Source organism: Bison bison, unplaced genomic scaffold (genome assembly GCF_000754665.1).
Source record: "Bison bison bison isolate TAMUID 2011002044 unplaced genomic scaffold, Bison_UMD1.0 scf7180017864299, whole genome shotgun sequence".
In the NCBI taxonomy this organism is placed as follows: Eukaryota; Metazoa; Chordata; class Mammalia; order Artiodactyla; family Bovidae; genus Bison; species Bison bison.
In genome coordinates, this window is record NW_011494871.1 from 4,875,971 (window position 1) to 4,899,894 (window position 23,924).

At 44.1% G+C, this 23,924-nt stretch overlaps 1 protein-coding gene across 1 annotated transcript in view; it reads right to left on the minus strand.

Moving 5' to 3' along the window:
• Positions 1 to 23,924, minus strand: part of FLT1 (fms-related tyrosine kinase 1) — a 174,945-nt gene that overhangs the window by 91,146 nt on the left and 59,875 nt on the right. The window contains exons 10-11 of the mRNA XM_010851233.1: positions 14,938 to 15,052; positions 5,649 to 5,757 (exon numbers count right to left, since the gene is read on the minus strand). Of these exons, the coding sequence (XP_010849535.1) occupies positions 5,649 to 5,757; positions 14,938 to 15,052 (224 nt within the window). The remainder of the gene's footprint in view (positions 1 to 5,648; positions 5,758 to 14,937; positions 15,053 to 23,924) is intronic.

Sequence of the window (23,924 nt, forward strand, 5' to 3'; positions counted from 1 at the left end):
TCCTTTTTTTTTTTTTTTTACCATAACAATAAGGTATCAGAAATAGCCCCTCGAATTCAGCATCTTTTTATATTTGGGACACTTTCCCAGCATGAGGAGTAAACCGTCAGCCATCAACTTTTACACATATACTAGGGCAGAAGTCTCATGCCCTGGTTGCGATCCACTCATTTCTCAAAAGACAGCGGGCGTCCATTTACCAAGCCTCATCCTTGTGGTTAGGACCCAAGAGGGCCAAAGTAACACCATTGAGATCATGTCGAGAGTTTCTATTTACTTTAGTGATTTGAAACTTCCTGTGGAAATAGCTCACAGGTTTCCTGATGGAAGATTTTGTTTATCTTTGCCAAGCACCACCAGGAATCTCAAAATAAAATGCATTTAGTGACATTGGGAAGCCAGGGAGATAAGGCCGGGCTGTTCCTGTTTGAGCCTCAGTAATTGCTAACACACCCACAGTCATGCTGAGTGCCAGCAAAACAGCAAAAACACACACAGAGGAAGAGAAAAGCACCAAGGCAGTTTTCAGGTCTGTTTCTCAGGAGAGAGACCCTGTTGAGAAGCTGGTTTGGTTTATGTTGTCAGACAGCGCTTAGAAATGATCTATTTCTCAGGACAGCCCCTCTGCTGTTCTTTTTTGACACATGGGAGATGGTAAATAAGATGTCCTAAACTAGTTAATGAATCCAGAGGGATTTCTCCCCTTAATTCATGTCAATTTTTTTTCAGCCTGAGTACAAAAACAGACCTAAGAAAGCAGGTCTGCCTTCTGACTCTCAAAGTGAAAACAAGCAATCTTCCCACACTTAAGGATCTGTAGTGGAATCAGTCCAGTCAGCAGCAGAACCAACTCATACTCACGCATCTGACGCGTGATCACATCCACGGCGTCTTAGGAGGTGGCGTGGAGAAAACTCACCCTCGCTCATAACAGACATTCTACCCAGGGTTAGATGATAGAGGACTGTATTTACAAAGGTACACGCTTGGGGCTGGCCATTTCGACTTGATTGGATCAAACCAATGAATGACGTTCATGACAAGAGACAAGTATAGAAGTTAGAAGGATGAAAGGTGTCTTCTCCTTTTGCAGGTGGCAATAAAGAAGACTTGACTTCAACTGGAGAACAGAAATAGCATTCTCTAGATAATGAGTGGTGACTAGAAAGTTCTGCTTGTTTTAATTAGATACTATGGTGTTTTTTGTTTATAGAGTGCTGAAAGGTTCTGATTTTATTTTTAATTGGGGCATGGTTGCTTTGCAGTATTTTGTTTCTGCTGTACAACGAAGTGAATCAGCTATAGGTATACATATATCCCCTCCCTCTTGGACCTCCTTCCCAACCCCTCCCCCATCTCATCCCTCTGCCTCTGCTGCTGCTGCTGCTGCTGCTGCTGCTAAGTCGCTTCAGTCGTGTCCGACTCTGTGCGACCCCATAGACGGCAGCCCACCAGACTGCCCCGTCCCTGGGACTCTCCAGGCAAGAACACTGGAGTGAATGGCAAAAGTGTGGAGAAGCCATGAAGGATGTTAATGGCCACAGAACCAGTTTTCATTAGTTTGGAAGGCAACTCTGTTGTTGTATTTTAAGGAGGGGCCAACCTTGATTGAAATGAGGATCTGTAAAGATCCAGATCTAGGTCTTTTGATTTCAAGCAGTTAAATTTTAGACAGCTTTTTTAAAGCATGAGCTGCACTAGGTAAATATAAACATTGGACAAATATGCACTCATTTTTCAGGAAATAGTCATGGAAGGTGCAACATTCCTAAGAATATTTAGTCTCATCTCTAGGCTTTCCTCATAGCTCAGTCGGTAAAGAATCTGCCTGCAATGCAGGAGACCCGGGTTTGATCCCTGGGTTGGGAAGATCCCCTGGAGAAGGAAATGGCAACCCACTCCAGTATTCTTGCCCGGAAAATCCCATGGACAGAGGAGCCTGGTGGGCTACAGACCATGGGGTTGCAGGAGTTGATGACTTAGCAACTAAACCACGCAGTGAGACTAAATCTCATGACAGAGATTTGAGTAAGAGAGAATTGTTTTAGAAATAGTGAACATCAGTAATGTACAATTACCAGTCAAAACTATAACTTTTCAAAACTGGGAGCAAAGAATTTAGGAGAATGATATGCCAAACAATGGGGACTTGATCAGAATGAATTTGTGCTCAGTTTTAAGATTAAAGCTCTTAAACTTGTAGAGGAAAGACATCGTGAGCTTTCAGTCAGGTATATTGGAATAGAATCCCCATCGATCCTTTCCATGGATAAGCCTTGGGATCTAGAAAAGGTTTCAAGTGCTCCATGGTTATAAAGTGGATCACGTGGTAGGGAGAAGGTGAAGGGTGAGTTCTGTCTGGGTTCAGGAGGGGGTCCGCTCTGTCAGCTGGGGTCCTTTGAGCAGCAGTGCCGGGCACAGATGTAAGCTGGAGCCATGGAGAACTCAGGGGGATGTGTGGGCTAGATGTTGATGCTGGATGTTGAGCACGGATGAACCTTCCCTGGGGACACTGATCAATGAGGGAATGAGAGGAGCTCCTCTCGGTCAGGGCATCCTCTCCCAGTACTGCCTGTGGACCCAGGCAGAGGGCTCTCTGTTCTGAATCTACCCTTCCCCACAATGGAGGGGCCAAGTGGGGTCCTGGAATTCCCTGGAAGATGATCCCAAGGCTGCTTTCAGACGGTCTCAGGCCTCCTCCCCTTCCTGACATCAGACTGCTGGGCGGTCTGCACACTTGGGGGGCTCAGAGAGACTGTATGGGGGAGGCAAAACAGAGTTTGGAGGTGTGGCTGGGGAGACCATCCCCTGGGTCCACGGCCCCTTGCGGTGGGGACAGAGCCAATTAATGCTGGCTGGCTCCTCCTGCGCCTCCAGCACTACCACACGCCCCTCCTAGCAGACCTGGAATTCTCGATTTGCACCTGACTTTCAGGTCATCATGAAAGTATATTTGTCCACCAGAAGCTAAAATATATCTACCAGCTTATTTGCATGATTTAGAACTTGCAAGTGGTTAGATGTATAGTTTGTGGGCCTCTTTGTCGGTCCTCTTGCCTTGATTCTGAAGATGCCAAGGCCAGAATGTTCTCTTCTTTCGACTGATTCAAATTCTAGGCCCCTCAGGACGCCCCCTTAGGTCCAGGATCACCCCAAGTTCTGCTTCCTTCTCAGGGGCTTGGAGCAACCCTGTACAATACAGGACCACCTGTGGCTTCCAAGCCTTGAAAATGTGGCCAGTGGGACTGGACTGAATTCATTCGATTTTATTTCAATTCCAATTTTAAAAACCAAAGCAGTGTAATATTTTAAAAAATACTGAAGACATGTTAAAATGATAGATTTGGGATCTGTTGGGTTTAATAAAATGCACTTTTTTCTTTTTACTTCAAAAAATGGTTACTAGAAAATGTGAAATCACACATGTGACTTTTATATTTCTGTTGGCAGCACTGACTTACCATTGGTAAATTCATTGGTCATGTTAATTCTGCTCATTCATCTTTTATAAAAAAGAATTTAATGTCTTTATTTTTGGCTGTGCTGGGTCTTTGCTGCTGGTCGGACTCTTCTCTAGTTTCAGCGAGTGGGGGCTGCTTCATAGTTGCGGTGCAACCTCGCTGTGGTGCTTCTCTCGTGGAACACAGACTCGAGGGCACGTGGGGGTCAGCAGTTGCGGCCCCTGGGCTCTAGAGCGCAGGTTCTGTAGTTGTGGTACATGGGCTTACTTGCCCCATGACACATGGAATCTTCCCAGATCCGGGATCGAACCTGTGCCCCTGCATTGGTCGGTGAATTCTTTACCACTGGGCCACCAGGGAAGCCCTGCTCATTCCTTTTGATACCAGAATACAGACAACATTTCTTCTTTGTGTCTGTGGTGTTCAGCCTGTCTTCCTAATAAGACAGGGCCTCCTTGCTGTCCCTTGGAGTGCTCAACACAGAGCTGACCTGTACTGTTTAACAGCTGCTGCTCATTAAACTTGAACAAACGTATTGAATATTCAGCACAGAAAAGGAATGGGTCGATCTTTTGTACTCTAAATCACAGAGATAGTGGCCGTGGACTTGGAGCCCACGTGGACAGAGTCGTGTCTGACTCTGCAACCCCATGGACTGTAGCCCACCAGGCTCCTCTTGTCTATGGAATTTTCCAGGCAAGAATCCTGGAGTGGGTTGCCGTTTCCTCCTCCAGATGGGTTAGCTTGTTTCTCCCGAAATAAAAAGGACAATACAAACCTTTGAGCTTCATTAGTTCAGATCATCTGAGATTGCTCTGAGAATCAGTATGTGCAAAACAGCTATCCGAATCCTCTAAATAAAGGCCTTTCCCTACTTGGAATGAATGCAAAGATGATTTTGTCTCCATTTCTGCAATACTGACTGGATAGGGACTGGCTTAGTTTTCAGAGGCTCTGCTGGGTGCCTCTCCACCTCTCTAAATCCCACTTGCTCATCTAGAAAACACGGGGTTATCATACCAAATAGCCCCAAGGGTCTCTTCTGGCTCTGACAGCCTGTGGGAACCCACCAAGGGATGTCTCCCATGGCACCGTTTTGTTGGCTAACTTGCCTGACGGCCCCTGTGCTCCGGTAGCACCTACTTTTCATGAAATCGGACCTACCTACCTATTTCTTTCAGGAGAACTCAAAGTAATGGCAGCAGCCTGCCCCAGACAGCGTGAAGTTTCCAGGGAACTGGCCAACTGCCCAGGCTTCCTCAGAAAACTGGGGGAGCGTGGAGCCAGGCAATTGTTTTATACTTTGGGCTGCTGACTTCCTTCCTGTGCCATGCTGGGGCACAGGGAGTGCTACTTGTGTGTCTTGCAAGTTTGAAGATTTGCAGACGCCATCATATTTCAAGTTAAAAATTCTGAAATGCTACTGAAAAATAGCACACGAATAACCTTCAGCCAAGCTCAGTTTCAGATGTCTTTGGGAGAGCCTCATTTCTCAAAAAGTTGAAATTCCGTTGTAAGATGTTTGCTGTATAGCAGAAATTAACACAGTATTGCAAATCAATGATCCTTCAGTTTAAAAAATGCTGTGAAACAATTCACCTCTTGGGTGACAAAAATGTCATCACACATAGCGTAAATGGTTTCCTTGACTTTTCCTGCACCACCGCTGTGTGCCAGGCCCTGTGCTGGGGACTGTGGGATGTTCAAAAATGAACATGACAAGGGACTTCCCTGGGAATCCAGTGGTTAAGACTCTGTACTTTCAATACAGGGGGTGAGGGTTTGATCCCCAGTCAGGGAACTAAGATCCCATATGCCTCACAGCCAAAAAACCAAAATTTAAAACAACAGAAGCAATATTGTAACAAATTCAATGAAGACATAAAAAAAAAAAAAAGTCCACGTTAAAAAAAAAAAAAAAAGACAAGATCCCAGATTCACAATCCAGCCTGGGAAGATGTCCACAAATAGCTCTAAAAGAGAATTCAGGGAAGTAACTCTTCAAGAGACCCAACGATGTTGTAGAAGACGATTCCTGAGAGCAAGGATGAAGGTACTCAAGAGTTGAACAATTCTATGGAATTTTTTTTTAAATAAAAATCACTCAAGTACATTAAAAGCAGACAAGGTTAGAAGAGAGACTGAGGTCACTGGGCTGTCTTCCTAAGTGCAGGGCGTGTGTCTTACCTGTGATGTAAAAGTTCATGTTTCTTTCCACAGTCCCGACTTTATTGGTAGCCATGCAAGTGTAGATTCCAGAAATTCTAGCGTCAGCCACAACCAAGGTACTAGACGTCTGCAAAAGGAGAGGCAGTTTTAGCGACGGGACAGAGAACCCTCGGACACCCCCGAGATGCTTCTGAGGGGCACGTGATTCAGCCACCCCGTGGCCTCGACACAAATGGGACTGCACGCGTGCTGGTTACCAGGATCTCTGCAGCCCAGAAAGGGTGGAAAAACAACAGGAAAACAGGTCCTCAGGAGACCGGGGGCTATGACATCCGACTTGTATGAGGGCTTCAGGCTTATTTACCTCGGGCTGCTGGCCTAACAATTACAGACCTGAAGCCCATATGCGGCACGGCACGTCCTACCCTAAGAGGTGGTCAGCGCCACGCTGGCCAGAGGGGAGCCTGGCCCGTCTCTTTTGTCTGGATGACTTGTGATCACGAACACGGCTTGCTAACAGGAGCCTTCCTTACACGGGAGTGCTAAGTGAGCAAGGACAGAGGAGAAAGTCTGGCTGAACCACTGCTTTTCTGGAACGTGGTGTTGCAGCCCCGATGCCCCAGGAGGAAGAGTGGACGCTTCCTAAGACCCTTGCATGTGTTTGTAAATTATTGGGTTGGCCAGAAAGTTCATTTGGGTTTTTCCTGATGGTATGGAAAACCCAAATGAAATTTTTGGCCAACCCAATACTTAATTTCTCAGTCTGTTCATTCCTATTCTAGAAAATGAAGATATAAGTGATGAATGCATACCACAGTATCATTTCACTGATTTTAGCGCTGCTGTTTGGTGAGTGCGCCCCTAAAGAAACACGAGTCAAAAGTGGGTAGACTTGAAAGCACTTTCCAAACTGTGACGTCACAAAAAGTCATGCCTCAAAAAAAAAAAGTAGTGAAACACCAGCTTACATGGCTTAAGGATTTGCACTGCTGTCTTCAGGATAAAAATTAGTAGTATTAAATGCATTATTGAGAATTTAAAAATTTAACCCGACCTTGCAAAAAAGTAATGCATACTATACGTGAAACAATGAGACAGCTAGTAAGGTTTTCATATTTAAAATTACAAAAAAGTTTGATCCAGTTGCTTATTGATCACTGCAGCCTATCTCTAGGGCACAAAGGTCTGGTCACAGGCTCTGACATTGTAGACAGAGCTGGTGCTTTCAGACTAATGGGGTGTCCTGGCTGGAGTAAAATGATCCAGTCATTCACAGGCTAAAGGGATATAAAGGCTGAACTGTGACAGTAGACTTTTTATTCTAATAATTAAAATAAAATATTATTGGAGTATAATTGCCTTATAATGCTGTGTTAGTTTCTGCTGTACAGCAAAGTGAATTGACATTGGGCTTTCTAAGATGGTCACACAAAGTCTACAAAGGGTCTTAACAATTTTATAAGTTGTTCAGTCACATAGTAGGCATTTTACCCGTGTTCTCATATTCCTTCCAATAAAGTATGTCTGTCTTTCATCTACAGGTCAGGAAGACTAAAAACTCTTTTCCTCGTTTTTTTTAGCCAGCAAGTCTATTGCTCCAAATCCCTTGTAATTGTCACTGTGGCACAGTCAATATTTCATGATGATTTCATCGTCTGTCTGTTGGATCTGTTTAATTACATCTATTCATATGTCCTCTGTGTATTGCTGAGATTCTGGGAAATGAAAATGTTTGCAATTTGTGGCATGTTCATCAATTTAGCATATGTGTATATATGTGTTAAGTCACTCAGCCATGTCCAACTCTGCAACCTTATAGACTGCAGTCTGCCAGGCTCCTCTGTCTGTGGGATTCTGCAGGCGAGAATACTGGAGTAGGTTGCCATGCCCTCCTCCAGGGGATCTTCCTGATAACTGATTATTTAAGGCACTGCCCAAATGTTGTAAGGGAGACAGAGGGGAATAAGAACATGACCCTTATTCTTAACTTGAAGGACTACTTGAAGGTAATAGAGAAGAATGTCCCTACTTGAAGATCAAGTATATATATTATACTATTCTCTCTTTCATAGAGAAACACTCGCATGAAGGCAAATAACCAGTGGAGAGAGAATGAGAGCTCAAATGTCTCTTTCTCTATTTGATTATCATTCTAAGAGGTGGGACATAAAATTCTGGATAGCGATTTCTTTATAGTTGTTGCACCCACCACTTCAGAGTCACAGAGGAAAAAGCAGCTGGAAGAGGAGCTTGTAGATGAGAGGTAGAAGGACCAGAGAGAGCACTGAGTAAGAGTCTGATTGCCGTAATCTTCTTAGGAGATGCGCTCACGTGCTTGGGGCAGAGGCAGATGAAGAATACGCTCAGAGCCCTCACAGCCCCTCTGCTGTTTGTCTCTAGGCCCAAGCACAGCCTTCCTGGTGAAGTTAGGGCTCCAGTGTTGATCCGAATGAGCCTCAATACAATCTTGTTTGGATTCTCAGATGTATTGCTGGTCCATAAATAAGTGAACACCTCATTGCTGTTTGGCTGGAAGCTTTGAAATTATAAACAGCGATTACCTGAATCTGAGAGTTGCATTTGGGTTTCTATTAAAATTACTCTGATTTCTCTGAACTCAGGCCAGCTGAGAACCTGGGGTACATGGCAAGGGCATGTCAGTTCAGATGTGTGCACCTGCCCTGTTTAAGGCCTGGGTGGGAACCTGGGATAGCTGTGGCTATTTTACAAGACTCCCAGTAGCTCAGAACTTCTGTATAACCAGAGCGTAAAACTGAGGTCCATAGATGGGAAATGAATGAATTCAGGTCACACCAAGTACCCTGGAGATAAGGGGTCCATTTGAGCCTCTCATTTTGCCTAAATAACCTCTTCCAAAACAGACTCCTCACCCACAGTCAAGCCTGTCCCAGAACTCACCTCTCCCAAGTGCCTATGAAAATTGATCTAGAAAATGACATCGATGGAGTTTACATTATTTCTTTGTTTCTGGGTAGCTTTATGTAGCCCTTGCTGTGTGCCAGACAGTGTGGGAGGCATTTATCTTATTTAACCCTCCCTGTAGCTCAAGGACATGGGTGTATTACCTGATCTATAGAAGGGGCAACTGAGCTTACAGAGGTTAAGCGATTTGCTCAAGTTATGCCCAGGTTTGTCAGACTCCAGTGCCTAAGCTCTTAATCTACACAAAACCGCTTCCTGGACTAAAACTCTTTAAATTTCACAGCACAGATCTGGTGGTAGAGTTGTCTACTCTTTGAATTGGGTTTCCCCTGGAAAATACCTCCTTTAATAAGCAAATATGGGTCCCTACAAGCTCAACTGGAGAAGGCAATGGCACCCCACTCCAGTACTTTTGCCTGGAAAATCCCATGGACGGAGGAGCCTGGTAGGCTGCAGTCCATGGGGTCGCTAGAGTCGGACACGACTGAGCGACTTCACTTTCACTTTTCACTTTCATGCACTGGAGAAGGAAATGGCAACCCACTCTAGTGTTCTTGCCTGGAGAATCCCAGGGACGGAGAGCCTGGTGGGCTGCCGTCTATGGGGTCACACAGAGTCGGACACGACTGAAGTGACTTAGCAGCAGCAGCAGCACAAGCTCAATACTACTCGGTACAGAAATACCAGTTTCTTTTAGCATTTTATACAAGTTGCAAGCTATTTTTCCAATGGATAAAGTGTTATATGGTTTGAAAATATGATTTATAATGGACAAATTATAAGAAAAATTTACTTATTTATTTAAAAATATTTACTTATTCGGCTGTACTGGGTCTTAGTTGCGGCACATGGGATCTTAGTTACAAAGGATCTAGTTTCCCTGACCAGGGATCAAACCTGGGCCCCCTGTATTGGGAGCCTGGCATCTTAGCCACTGGACCACCAGAGGAGTCCTTAGAAGAAAATTTTAAAATAAGATACAACTTATATCATGTGAGTAACTTTATTCAAAATTATCTGATTTCTAGAGGACCTATTTTTCTAGAGTATATTTTTAAGTTATACATTAGCAAATATCAACTTTGTAGTTAAAAAGAGGAAGTATTTCAAACTCAAGAATTTGAGTCGTAGCATCTATTTGAAATGATCATATTGCATAAGGTACACCAAAAGAAATTCTCAAGGCTGTCTGCTTCCCTTTGTTCTAGAATTAGTTTCCATTTGTCACAGCTTTTTGAGCTCTGAACCCACACTTTGCCTCTATTTGCTCTTGGAGGACCATAGGATTAAGATATTTGAAACATGCTCTTAAAGTCCATTCTCTGGATTCTTCTGTGTGACCCAGGAACACTGCTGAGGATTGTCGTCAGGCTCTGTCAATTTGGAATTTATTCATACTCCTTCCTTCCTTCCCTTCCACTAAGCATTAGTGATTCACTACTTCAATGCGTTTGAACCTCACGGAACAGAATGGAAGGGACAATGTGTAAGTCAGTCTAATTTCCAGCACTTGCTTTATAAAAAAAAAAAAAATCTATATATGGAACAGTGATTTTAATCTCGGAATGTTTCTAATACAGTTTCCTTTAAAGTGTTTCAGAGAGAAATAAAAGGAGATATGTAAAGGTCAGGGAAGAATCTAAAATTATCCTAGGGTGGCACATCTGAGCCAACTGATGGGAAAATAGAATGTGATAATTAGACAAAGCTGGGGAGTGTGCAAGGGGTGGAGCCCACACTGTGATTCTGAGATGAGGCATTCGGGCTTCCGTCATGGATGTGTCTCATATGGCACACACATTTCTCAATGAAATCTCAAAATGATTTCAATGGAAATGTTGCTAAGACAAGTTGTCACAATCCTCCAGCCTCAGAGAATCAATGCTGTAAAACGCATTTCCTGTCTGTTGTTCCCTAACACCAGGTTCCTTCTACTTCCTGCTCCAACTCTACAAACCAACAGTCTGGCAACTCTGGGGAAACAATACCAAAGCTCCTCGTGTGCCATTAGCAACTCCAATTGATGACTCACTTTTCATAAATCTGGGCCAAAACTCGGCCATAAGGAAACTGAATTTTATTGTCTTGTGCACCCTTCCTTGGGTTAAACAAAACAAAAAACACAACAGAAAGGGGAAAAAAGCAAGTCCTTGAAATCCGGCAGGTGCTCGAATAGGACCTCATTCACTGATGGCTCAAGTGGGGTCCTGGACATGCTGACTACATGACTGTGGGGAAACGTATTGGTATGTTCTAAGCTGGGTCTTTCATTTGCTTTCTTAACATGTACAGAAAAGAAAGGCAGTTTTAATTGTAAAAGAAAGACTGCAAAGAATTCTGAGACAGCAAAACTTCCATCTGTCATCTGAAAGGTTGATGTTTTTCACAGACACACAAGGATACATCAATAGATGCTAAAAGCCAAATTAGGAAATTCTTCTAAAGGTAAGATGTGAAATTAATAACTCCCTTAAAATCTAATGTGTTACTGTTACTAATAGGATGTGTGTGGGTTTTGTGTGTGTGTATACTTTGTTAAGAAGGAGTATAAAATTTGTTTTCAATGCAAACTGTTTTAACAAATAGTCTTCATCTGGGCTTCCCAGGTGGCGCTAGTGGTAAAGAACCCACCTGACAATGCAGGAGACGTGAGAGACACGGGTTCAATCCCTGGGTCAGGAAGACCCCCTAGAGGAGGGCATGGTAACCCACTCCAGTATTCTTGTCTGGAGAATCCCATGGACAGAGGGGCCTGGTGGGCTACAGTCCACGGGGTTGCACAGAGTTGGACACGACTGAGCAACTTAGCAGCAGCAGCAGGCTTCATTTGCTGTTGTTGTTTAGTTGCTAAGTCATGTTCGGCCATTTCCTCCTCTGGGGATCTTCCTGACCCAGGGATTGAACCAGGATCTCCTGCAATGGCAGGTGGGTTCCTTACTGATGAGCCACCTGAGAAGCCCAATAGTCTTGATAGCATATGTTCAGTATCTGGGGGATTGCACTAGGGCACATATGACAATCGTTTTGATAATGGCCAAATGAGATAGGCCAGATGTTAGGAGCTCTGTTTTTTCCTGGTGGGGAGAACTCAGGTTCAGAGAGGTGAACTGATTTGCAGTTGGTTATATATAATAGAAAGAGCAGAGCTTAACCATGAATCCTGCCCCCAGGTTGGATGACTCCAGAGCTAACTGTGTCTGGTGGTCTCTATTTAAAGCCTCAGTATAACTACACTCCCTTGGACTGCAAGGAGATGAAACCAGTCAATCCTAAAGGAAATCAGTCCTGAATATTCATTGGAAGGTCTGCTGCTGAAGCTGAAACTCCAATACTTTGGCCACCGGATGCAAAGAGCTGTCTCACTGGAAAAGACCCTGATGAAAGATTGAAGGCAGGAGGAGAAGGGGGTGACAGAGGATAAGATGGTTCGATGGCATCACCGACTTGATGGACATGAGTTTGAGCAAGCTACGGGAGCTGGTGATGGACAGAGAAGCCTGGCGTGCTGCAGTCCATGGGGCCGCAAAGAGTCAGACACAACTGTGCAACTGAACTGAACTGATAACCACAGAATTATAAGACAATGCATTTGTTTAGAGCACACATGGAAGAAATCAGGGAAGACTATCTCACCCAGATTTTGCTCCTCCACCTCCATCCTTTTTCATAGGCATTCTGTATGGAGGCAGGTGGATACTTCATGGTTTCAGCCTAATCAGAAACCTGACCTGGCTTTTTCATTTTCTATCACATGTATTTTGTGGATAGAACACCAAAACCAGACTAGAAGTTCCTTTGAAATTAAGATCGTAATTCGTGCTTTAATAACCAGTGGTTCACAGTACAAGCACCTGATAGGGTCAAGAAGAGGCAAAATGATTCAACACCCTCAATGGCATCTTGGAATTTTCTAGTACTTTGTGACAACTAACTTGCTTTCCATTCTGAGGCAATTTCCTGTTTAAAAAAAGTAGTGTCACTTGAGTTAAATTTTCCAGTTCAAAGAATTTCCTTTCTTCTAAGTATTTCATTAAATGGCTCTGTCATCAATCGCTACACATCATGGAATGTTTTAAACTATAGTTCATTTGTATTCAAGAAAAAGACGTGTAAACCACCTACAGCTACTGCAGTGGTTAGAACAACTCTTCCTGAGTCCTTGACAAGTGACTGCAGATGTTATTGTGCAAGCCATCAGCATCTTAACAAATTTCTGTATTGGTTTAATTGTCAGAGCCCTGGGTCTTGGCAAAGGAAGACTTTGGTTTGAGTTTCTCATAAGCTACTATTATGCTGCGACTTTGAGTTAATCATCGTATCGCCTCAGTTTTTCTTATCTTCAAAATGGAGATAACCACTTGGACCTGCCAAAGAGTGATGTTGACATGAGCGTATGTCAAAAAGTTTTCCATAATGAAGAATTCAGATGTTATTTGTTATTTTGAAGTCCTGCAGGGACGATGATGCCATCTACTTTGCTGCTTTGAAATGCAAAGAATATAGCTGGACAGACAGCAGTAGCATGTGAGCAGATGACATCCGTGTTAACAGACACTCTGAATATGCATGTAGGAGTAGATATTCCAGCAAAGGGTGATGTGATATGTTTTCCTCTCTTTGTAAAGCATCACTACCTCTGTGCCCAAGAATAGTGGATTTTTAAGTGTATTGTTCACTAATTCAGGAGAAAAAAGTCACCAGGCTTGAGATGCACTGAGTTTTGCCTAGTTCACGAGGTGTCAGCTAGTTCTCAGGCTAACGGAGTTTAGAAGAATGAAGAACGCATGTGCAAGAGCAGAAAAGATGGTTTATAGAGCCTGACTGGGTTAGAGAAACTTCTTTTTTAATGGAAGTATATTGACAAAATACTAGCTCCATGTGTATGACGTAACAATTCAATATCTGTATATATTGCAAAATCATCACTACATTAAGTCTAGTTAACATCTATCAAATGCACAGGTAAAAAGTTGTTTTTCTTGAGCTGAGAAATTTTGAGAGGTATTCTCTCAGCAACTTTTAAGTATACAATTCAGTAGTATTAACTACTGTCACAGTGCTGTCTGTACGTGATAGCCCAGTGGCTATTTATTTATTTTACAAATTGGTGGTTGCCAGAGGCAGGAGGTAGGGTGTGGGCAAATGGATAAAAGGAATCAAAAGGTACTCAATTCCGATTTATGAGCTTTTTTTTTTATTTGTTCACATGTGAGATTATATGGCATTTGTCTTTCTCTTACTTACTTCATCTAGCATATGCCCTCAAAGTCTGTCCATGTTGTCACAAATGGCAAGATTTCATTCTTTTTTTTATGACCAAGTCATATCCCACTGTGTATGTGTACTGCATTATCTTTATCCATTCATCTGTCGATGGACATTTAGGTTGCTTCAGTGTCTTAGCTACTGTAAATAACGCTGTAGTGAATGTGTGGCTACACATATCTTTTGAGTTAGTGTTTTTGTCTTCTTTAGACAAGTACCCAGAACCGGAATTGCTAGATCATAGGGTAGTTATATTTTTAATTTTTTAAGGAACCCCAAGACTGCTTTCCATAGCGGCTGTACCAATTATAGTCCCACCAGCAATGCATAAGGGGTTCTGAACAGCCTCACCAACATTTTTTATTTCTTGTTTTTTTTATTCTATGTGTGATTTTATTTATTTTTTATTGGCGTATAATTGCTTTACAGTTTCATATATTTCTAGTCTTTTGCAACAGCCTTTCTGACAGGTGTGAGGTGATAAGTATCTCACAGTGGTTTTGACTTGCATTTCTTAGGTCAGGATATCTGATTCACTGTGGGTTTGTATATCCCAACTGAGGCTTAGCTAGTGCAGAAATGGAGGGGAAAAACAAGATATTTTGTGAAAGGGAAACATTCCATCTTAGCCTAAGTTTGGTACTGGCTTTTGCTTACTGACATCCCACTCCAGTTACGTCAGAGACTCTCCATGTTGGTTAAGCTAGCATCTCTCCGGGAACTTTTGTGCATCCTGGGCTCCATGCTGAAGATTCACATGGAATAGTAATTGGTGGAGCAGGATAATATATACTATGTATATTATATAGTGTAATAATAGACTACTATGCACCCAGGGTCCAGAACCATGGATGGGGGCCAGTCTCCTGTTCAAGAGGCATCAGGACAAGGACTTGTTCCCTTGGGACTGGTGGTCGTTTGGGCGGATGCAACAGTTTGAGTCACCTCAGTGCATCTCTCCATGAAGACATATGCCTTTCTTCTCTCAGAAGTTTTGCGTGAGCATTTGAATTCCTTCTGACTCTAATAAACCCATAACTAGGAAATGAGTGCGAACTTTTAGAATAAATATCCCCACGCTTATTCTGATAAACAGTACCTTATTCTTTCCTTCTATGATTGCCGTGCGCTGAGTGAGGCTCTCAATTCTGTTTCCTACAGTGCTGTCAGGATCCAGGATAAAGGCCTCTTCATTAGTGGAGCAAGAGTTATACCTGTTTTTAAAAAAAAAGGAAGTCATCACTATATTGCTTTGCAATCTGGTCCAGCCCATGGTGGCTGGTGATGTGAAAACCATTAAGCCCTCAGATAATAAAATCACACATTTTCTTACTTTCCTTAGATTCCACCCCCCATCCCCACCAGCATCCATCCTCAAAACTTAAAATGGCAGATAGATTTTGCCTTATCTCTAAAAAAAAAAAAAAAGACCACCAATGTGTCTTCATACATACTTCCTGTTCTAAATGTTAAATACTAAATAAAAATGCATAAGTTCAACAATCTAATATCTAGATTTTAATTAGTCCTAGTGGAGAAAACTTGCAAACACAGGAGAAAAAAGTTATGTTAATGAATGGAAACCTTAAGGAAATAACAGTATTTCACATCTATAAAAGGCTGGCATTTAATGAGAATATTCTGTTACACAGCTAATTTTTTCCAGGGCTAATTAAGTGTATATGGAAACACACATCATGGAGCAGTTATTAATTTCAGCCTATGTCTTTTCAAGTTTGGGAGTATCATGGCAAGTTCTTGAACCTCTCAGGCCTCAAGTGTTTAATTATAAAATACGTGTGTTAAAGATTTTTAAGATCTTTTTGGCTTCTAAAAGTGCATGAAATCTCTCTCTTAATACTTAAACTAGCTGGTGGAGTATATGCTCAATCTCTCAGTCGTGTCCCACTCTTTGCGACCCTGTGGACTGTAGCCCACCAGGCTCCTTGTCCATGGGATTGTCCAGGCAATAATATTGGAGTGAGTTGCCATTTCCTTCTCCAGGGGATCTTCCTGACCCAGGGATCCAACCCACATCTCGAGTCTTCTGCATTGGCAGGCGGATTCTTTCCCACTGTGCCACCTGGGAAGCCCAGCTAGTAGAGTACCAGGTAGTTTGATGAGATTCCAACCTTCACCTGAAAGTAAGCATGTTCTTTCAAACACCTTATTATCAGTAGGCTTCTATCAGTTTACTATCCAAATCATCAGTGTAAATATCTACTAATTATTCATTATGTTTCTTTGTCTCTATTTCATGATCTCTGTGATGTCTCTACTACTAATTTAAGGTTTTGTTTGTTTTTCTTTCTCTAGTTGCTTTAAGAGTAAGGTTAGGTTGTTTGTGATTTTTCTTGTTTTCCTGAGCTAAGATTGTATTGCTATAAACTCTCCTCTTAGAGCTGCTTTTGCTCCATCCCACTGCTTTTGGACCATGGTGTTTTCGTTGTCACTTGGATCATTTAGTATGTTTCATGTATTGTAGGTTCTCCATGAATAAAAAAATCCAAACAACCAAAAAAGACCCTTATGTCCACTCTGACCCAGGCAGTGCAGCAGCGTTTCAACCTGCCTGTCCCCAAGCCAACACCCACAGAGTCGCTGCCAGACCAGACCCCTGAGCACTTTGGGTTTTAGTGGGATCTTCGTTGCTTCAAAAGCTTCAACAGCTGTACTGCAGAAAGCCCAGGTTTCTATAATTGACAACCAAGGCCACCCAAAGTCCACTCCCTACCTGCCTTTCTGACCTTACCCCTGCAGACCCCCTCCTCCCGGGCAAACCACGGTTTGGTTCAGCTCCTTCAAAGAACACCTGAGTCCTCTACTTGCCCTAACTTCCCCTAGCTCTACGACCGTTTTCTCCTACTGAAAAATAAGAATACAATTATATCTGCCCCATTAATCTCATGGGATCATACAAACGTTAAATGACTTAAATTACTTGGGGAGGTTTTGTCAATGAAAGCCACCTAGAAAACCTGGGAACTAATCTTCCTGTCTTGGGGTGTACACGCCTGACTCCTTCATCTTCACTCACCAGTTACCAGGGCCTCGACGCCCCCTCACCACCCACAACCCGATCTCCTCCAAGCGGCTGTTTCTGACCTCCATGGGCACTCGCAACCAGAACCCCTGGGTGAGCCTGAGGATGGACCACCTTACTTTGTGCTGTGACTTCTATCTGCACGTCCTGCCCAGAGCCCAGCATGGCGCTGCCCCGTCTGATGAGTGTAGGTGCTAAGTGGACACTGCAGGTGACCTGCTTTCTACCACTTATGACAAAATGAACACCATCTCCTTTATAGTAGCCTTTTGAGATTTAAATATGGATTTTATTGGGGACATGATGCAAATATACAAAGAGGTATTTTCTGTGCCTCAAAATAAATAAATAATCTGTCGGCTCCTGAGGTGTGTTTCTCTGCCAGCCTGGGGAGCTTAGGAGCCGAGTGTGGGTAGGAACTGGCATGCGTGCCTGCAGCCCCCGCGCCACCTCGGCTGCTTCCTGGTGGCCTTATGAATTGAAGCTGTTCATTTCTTCATCCCTCTCCTGAATGCAGTCTTTCCTCCTATCTCCCAGCCTAATGAGTGAGGCAAGGAAGTGGTTATTGTTATGATTACTTGCACTGTGAACTTTCCAGGGAAACATGTCATATTCCTTCCTTCTTGCTTCGAATCTGTGGTGAGCACACTCTGTTCATGGATTGGGCAGATTCAGGAGATTCTCAAACCAGGAGGGAGTGTAAAGCCCCATTTCCAGAAAGAATGAATGGTTGGTTTTAAGTCATTGCTGCCCTTGGCTACTTATGTGAGAAGAAAGAGGATGAAACCAGTGAGAGAAAGGGTGAGAGAGAAGGAATTGTGATGAAAAAGTTCTGTAATTATTTCTCTCTGGTGCTGGAGCTGAGAAAGAACTCTAGTATGTGAAACTGGTGCGTTTTCCAGGGTGGTCTCCCCTCCTGGGGGGCATGCTGCCCCTTAATGTTCTCTCCCCCGCCCATCCCCAAAAGCACCCATCACTTTCCAAGTGTGCATTCAGTGCTTCGGGCAGCTGCAAGGGACACGGACCACCTCGGTGTGATTGCCCTGTCTCCATAGTTACACCAGGGCCATGCATGTAACTGGCACCCCACAAGCCTCTGTAAACATTTGGCATGAGGCACTGATGTGTGGCTTGTAGTAAGAGTTCTTGTTGGTTTTAAGTGTTTATTATCTCCAATCATATAGATGAGTAGAGCCATAGTGTCAATATAATAACCCCCCATACACCCATCACCCACACTTAATGATTATCCAAGTTTGCCACAGTTGTCTCATTTGTCCCCTTATTTCTTTTTATTTTTCCTTTTGAGAGATATTGTAGAGTGAATCCCAGACAGCATGTCATGTGAGCCCCACACTTTTTAGTGCCTGTCTAAAAATTATTCACCTTTCCCAATATAACAACAACACGGTGATCCTGTCTAATAGAATTAGTAATTCCATGGTGTTGTTTGTACCAAGCCCAAGTATCAGATTTCTCCAAATGTTTTTCAAATGACTGTTTTTTATAGTTAGAGTATAAGATTTAAAATAAAAAAGAATTCATAAGGACTGACTATTCCTTAAGGAACTTCTGCGATTTTAAAATATGTTTTGTTTTGGAGTATAGCTGATTAACAATGTTGTGACCATTTCAGGTGGATAGGGAAGGGACTCAGTCACACCCATTCTCCCCTAAACTCCACTCCCATCCAGGCTCCCACATAACATTGAGCAGAATTCCATGTGCTATACACTAGGTCCTTGCTGCTTATCCATTTTAAATATAGCTGTGTGTACATGCCCATCCCAAACTCCGTAATTATCCCTTCCCTCATCCTTCCCCCCAGCAATCATAAGTTTGTTCTCTAAGTCTGTGACTCTGTATCTGTTTTGTAAATACATTCATTTGTATCATTTCTGTGATTTTTGACTAACTGTTCCTTATTATCAGGTAAAATAAGTGAACATTTTAACTTATTGACTAGCGGAGGAAACTGAAAATTTTATACCTTCTCCTTTACTTGACATATGCTAATGATAAAGTTTCAAAGCCATGTATCATTTTGCCCTATTTTTTATAACATGTTTACCTTGAACTGGAGAAGGCAGTGGCACCCCACTCCAGTACTCTTGCCTGGAAAATCCCATGGACGGAGGAGCCTAGTAGGCTGCAGTCCCTGGAGTCGCTAAGAGTTGGACACGACTAAGCGACTTCACTTTGACTTTTCACTTTCATGCATTGGAGAAGGAAATGGCAACCCCCTCCGGTATTCTTGCCTGGAGAATCCCAGGGATGGGGGAGCCTGGTGGGCTGCTGTCTATGGGGTCGCACAGAGTCGGACACGACTGAAGCGACTTAGCAGCAGCAGCTACCTTGAACTACTGTTTGCTCTCAGATCTTTCACAAACACAGGGTACATATACGGGTTTATATAATGTGTGTGTGTGTGTGTAACATGGATATGGGGGGTTGTCATATGTATGCCTGTATTGGACACGTGTGTATGTACTTGATGCTGTGACACTGAAGAGCGGAAGTTTTCTTGCATCTGAGAGAGAAACCTATGATTTCATTCTTTTCTCCTCAAAGAAGTAAAAAAGATAAAGGAGGCCTTAGAGGTCTTAATTTCATACTCTCAGTCGATCGTCGGGAAATGTAAAGAAATACATTAGGGTAAAGCAAGAGGAGGCATTTCCCCAAGGGAAGCACAATTGGCCTCAGGGGCTCACTGGGGCTGCCTGGCTCCTCCCCACCCACCCACCCTCCCTCCACCCCACCCACCCCACTCCTCTACGGACAGTGCCCGTCACGCACACGCCCTGGCATGGAAATGACAGGCTAGACTTGCTGCAAGGTCTCCAGATGAAAAAGGGGCAGATTCTGTGGCTATTTTCCATACTGGGGACTGTGATTTTTTTCCTCTTTGTCACTGGAACCTTAAAAATAGAATGTCTTTCTGAGGCTGACTGTGTAACACAGCACTTGAAACGAGAGGTCGGGGGGAGGGGGGGGTCTGCCTGAGCCTTAAGAATACATCAAGCTCTTAAGGAAGTAGATTGTGCCATGTTTGAAGATGCAAAGATAATTGCTGTGCTGGGAACCGTCTTGAGGGGGGAGGAAGCCGAACAACAAGAGGAAAGCGGCGTTCGCTCCTGATTTCGCACAGGAAGCCCTCCGCACCTCCTGCCAAAGGGAGATAAGAAAGCTCCCAGGCACATTCTGGACAAGGCCACCGTTATCAGCTCCAGCTCCACGCTGTCCTCCCCGAGCCCCAAGCCCCTTGTCCCTTTCCTAATGAGCTTCAGGACTCCGACCTCTATTTGCATACAGCATGCCAAGTACAATAGCGTGGAGGTATTTATAACCATCCACAGGAAAAAAAAAATTTCCGGGGTAAGAGTGTACTCCATGTCGATTGCCCTGGAGCTGAAACAAATTAGTTTTGGACTAGAGACTGATGTAAATAAATTAAAAGAAAGCAGCCAATTATGGATCCAACACATGGAGCAGGGACCTTCCATGGGGCACGTCTGTCTCTTTGCCTCCCAAGGAGGAGAGGCCTGTAGGGCTCTCTGGTCTGGTCCAAGTGAGCAGGCGGCTTTGCTTGACGCAGAGCAGGGAAACACCACCTACACCTACGCAGATGACCTTACTGACCTACATGCTCTGGGTTTGTTCCTGTGGTGCTGACAGATTCTTCCTGCACACTCAGAAGCATTTGGCTCCTTTGTGACCAAAGACAGAAGCCACCTTTCTCACAGAGAAAGGCAAAGCCAATGCTGGGATCCAACCTGCCACACTGGCAATTTTGACTGCTGGTCCCTACAGGCACACTATGGGCTGTTCTAATTACCATAGATCCTATGCAGTATCATAGTCTACTCTAATAAGGATTATATTTTCTACATGCTAAGTAATTTCTACTGTGCTAAGTGATTCATATACACTATTGCACTGATCTCCACAATATCCTGAAAAGTAGGAACTCTTATCCCCCCGTTGAATGGATGAAGAAATTGAGGATTAAGGAGGTTAAGAAATTACCCACTAAATTACCTACTAAAGAGCTAGTAGGGCTTCCCAGGTGGCGCTAGTGGTAAAGAACCAGCCTGCAAATGCAGGAGACATAAGATTCAGGTTCTATCCCTGGGCTGGGAAGATCCCCTGGAGAAGGGCATGGCAACCCACTCCAGTATTCTTGCCTGGAGAATCCCATGGACGGAGGAGCCTGGTGGGTACAGTCCATAGGGTCGCAAAGAGTCAGACAAGACTGAAGCAACTTAGCATGCATGCACAAAGAGCTGGTAAGCGGCAGAGGCGGACTTTGTAATCGGTTCTTACTCCAGAATCAATGCATTTAACCTGTGTGCCACATGTAACATGTCCATGTTCTATCATCATCTAAAAAGAAACTGTTATACTTTAGTGTTTCTTTGTATCCCGGGAGGAAAAGACTTCTCAAATAATCACTACACATACACCATTACTGTGTTGGGGACTGGATGTCTTTTTTTTTTTTTTTTTAGCCCTTTTGGTATTAATAACTCAGTCAACTGCTTTTCCCAAGATTTGACAAACAGCTCTCGTGATACACAACCGAAATGTACTGCGTGCCCACCGTGCACGTGGTCTGCAATGACAGTCTACATTCCGTTAGGCATCCCCTGATTTCTGCTCTCAGGTCTGTTCACCTTTACAGATCCATCACAGGAAATTCAGTGCAGTGTGTGCGCCTGCTTATGCTTGCCTGTGCTTTCCCTAAGGAGCTGGCTTTGAACAGTCCTGATTGTCAGACTTTCTGCAGTCCTCCTGCCTTTCTCTCCCCTCCCCCGCCACCCCAAATGCAGAGCTGGCTCTTTCTCTAAAGGATGGTTGTTGCAACTGGTGGAATCAGAGGGGAGAGATAAGCTTTAGCCCAATGAGGGTTAGTGTCTGTGTTTTCGACTCTCTGAAGAACCAGGTGAGGTGATTTAGCCCTTTGAGAAACTGCTCGTTTTAGTGCCTGTAATGGTACCTAAGACTCCTATAGTTACCTAAGCAGTCTCATTTTGTAAATGATTTCTAGCAAACTTAATCACCAGCCCAATACTAGAAGGTCTGCTCTACAGCCTGAATCTTTCTTAAGATAGTTGGTTTTCGTTGTTGTCTTTTTAGGATCCCCTTTCATCCTGTGATAAATGACATTAAGCTGACCTTTCTTTTAAAAATCTCTGTTCTGCTAAGTCGGGCTCTTGATTGGGCTGAAGAGAACCAGTTTCTAGTGGGCTGCTGTTATTGCACCAGGTCTGAGGCAGCCCTTGCACACATTTAAGCTGAACTAACTCTAGCGGTCACCAGTGAAGTGGGTGTTACGATCTCCACTTCACGATTCCTTTTACCAGTAAATAAGACAACTGAGACTCAGGAAAATCCAATGTCTTGCTCAGATTCATAGAGAAAGTGGCAGACAAATCTGGAGTTAGAACCCAGATATTCCTAACTCTTTCCACCACACCAGAACTCAGTCCATCCCACGAGATGAATTCTGCTCCCAAGGGAATCCCCCCCCACCCCAAACTTTACCACCATGCTTCAGAGTCATGTTAGGAAACTCTGGGGGTCCTCTGAGGCCAACTGGTACAAAGTCAGACACAGGGAGAAGCGAAATCTTAGCTTTCAGAAGGGAGATATTAGCCCCGAGTCCTTTGGTGAGGGGTGGGGAAGGAGCAGAGGAATAGTTTATAATTACAGTTTTTAGTTGGTTAGTTTTCATCATTAAAATGCTAAAATTATAGGAAATCTTGGCCTTCTGCTGGCTGATGAAGTTCATCATTAGAAAAAAATCTTGCAGCAAAAGAAAGACCCCACTTTCATGGCAATCTTTTTTTTCCTCTTGGTAACTTAAAACTGTTGTCTGCACGAGTCCTAAATACGTTCTGGGATGAAGCTAGTCTTTTATTAGGAACACCAGTACACTTATGGCAGGCAACTGATTTAGAAGGGACCTCTGGGGTGGGCTGGGGGATACACGGCGGTGAGCTGAGCACCCCAACATCCAGTGGCTGCCTTATTTGAGCCTGAGCCACGCTTAGGAAGATGGTATATATTAATGTACAATGAAAGCACCTTTCATTTTGGGGTGAGAAGGCTCTAAAAGCTCTACAGAGCCCCAAGATGCAGGTTAATCTCCCTCCCTTTTAATCTCTTCCGGATGATGGAAGCTGAGGGCTTCTTGTGCAAAGTCTGTGTCTTTGTTTGGGGTCTGACTGCCCATGCTCACTGTGATTAGAATCTGTTTGTGAAGAACAGTGAACCATTTCAAGTGAGGAAACAAAGGAGGAGGGCAGTAGTAAAGAGCAATCGAGGCTATAAAATGTCTTTTTAAAAAGTGGAAAGGGGAAGAAAAAAAAAAAAAGGACCACCTGGATCCCTGCCAAAGGACAGGACCAGGGGCGGCTCCCCATCGCCGCCCGCCCTCCTGCAGAAGGGCCTCGTGTAAACTTCCCTGCGATGCTGCGGGTGTCGTGTCAAACGCTGGTGCGCGTGTGTCTGAGCCATCAGATTAACAGAATCTGCAAACACTATCTTTTCCCCTTCTCTCACATTCTCTTAAAACAAATAAAACAATACAGAGGAGAGGATGCCGGCAGAAGGCGGGCGGCGGACCGCAGGCAGGAGTGTTTAGACAGACCGGTTCCTGCTCCTTCTGCTCCAGGAAAAGGGCCTGGGCCTCCGTGCTGGTCACAGGGTCAGGCTGGGGGGATTCTGGGGCGGGGGCGGGCGTCGGGGAGCCTTTCTGACACGGCCAGAGGACCTCGTGCCGCCTTGGAGCCCACAGTGAAAACTACTTCTTGTCTGAACGGCGCAGGGAGGGGAGTGGAGAAGGATTTTTAGGGACTGGAGGCTGCGGTCAGCGCCAGGGACAATGGCAGGGGGCGTCCAGGGGGCTGGCCAGCTCTGCTGAGATAAGAGCTTTTCCGTGAGCGTCTTGGCCCGTGGCGCTTCCTGCTCTCGAGGCCCCACGGTCCATTCACACTCGGAGCAAGGCCTGTCCTCCCAGCCTCTGTCTTCCTTCCTCCTTT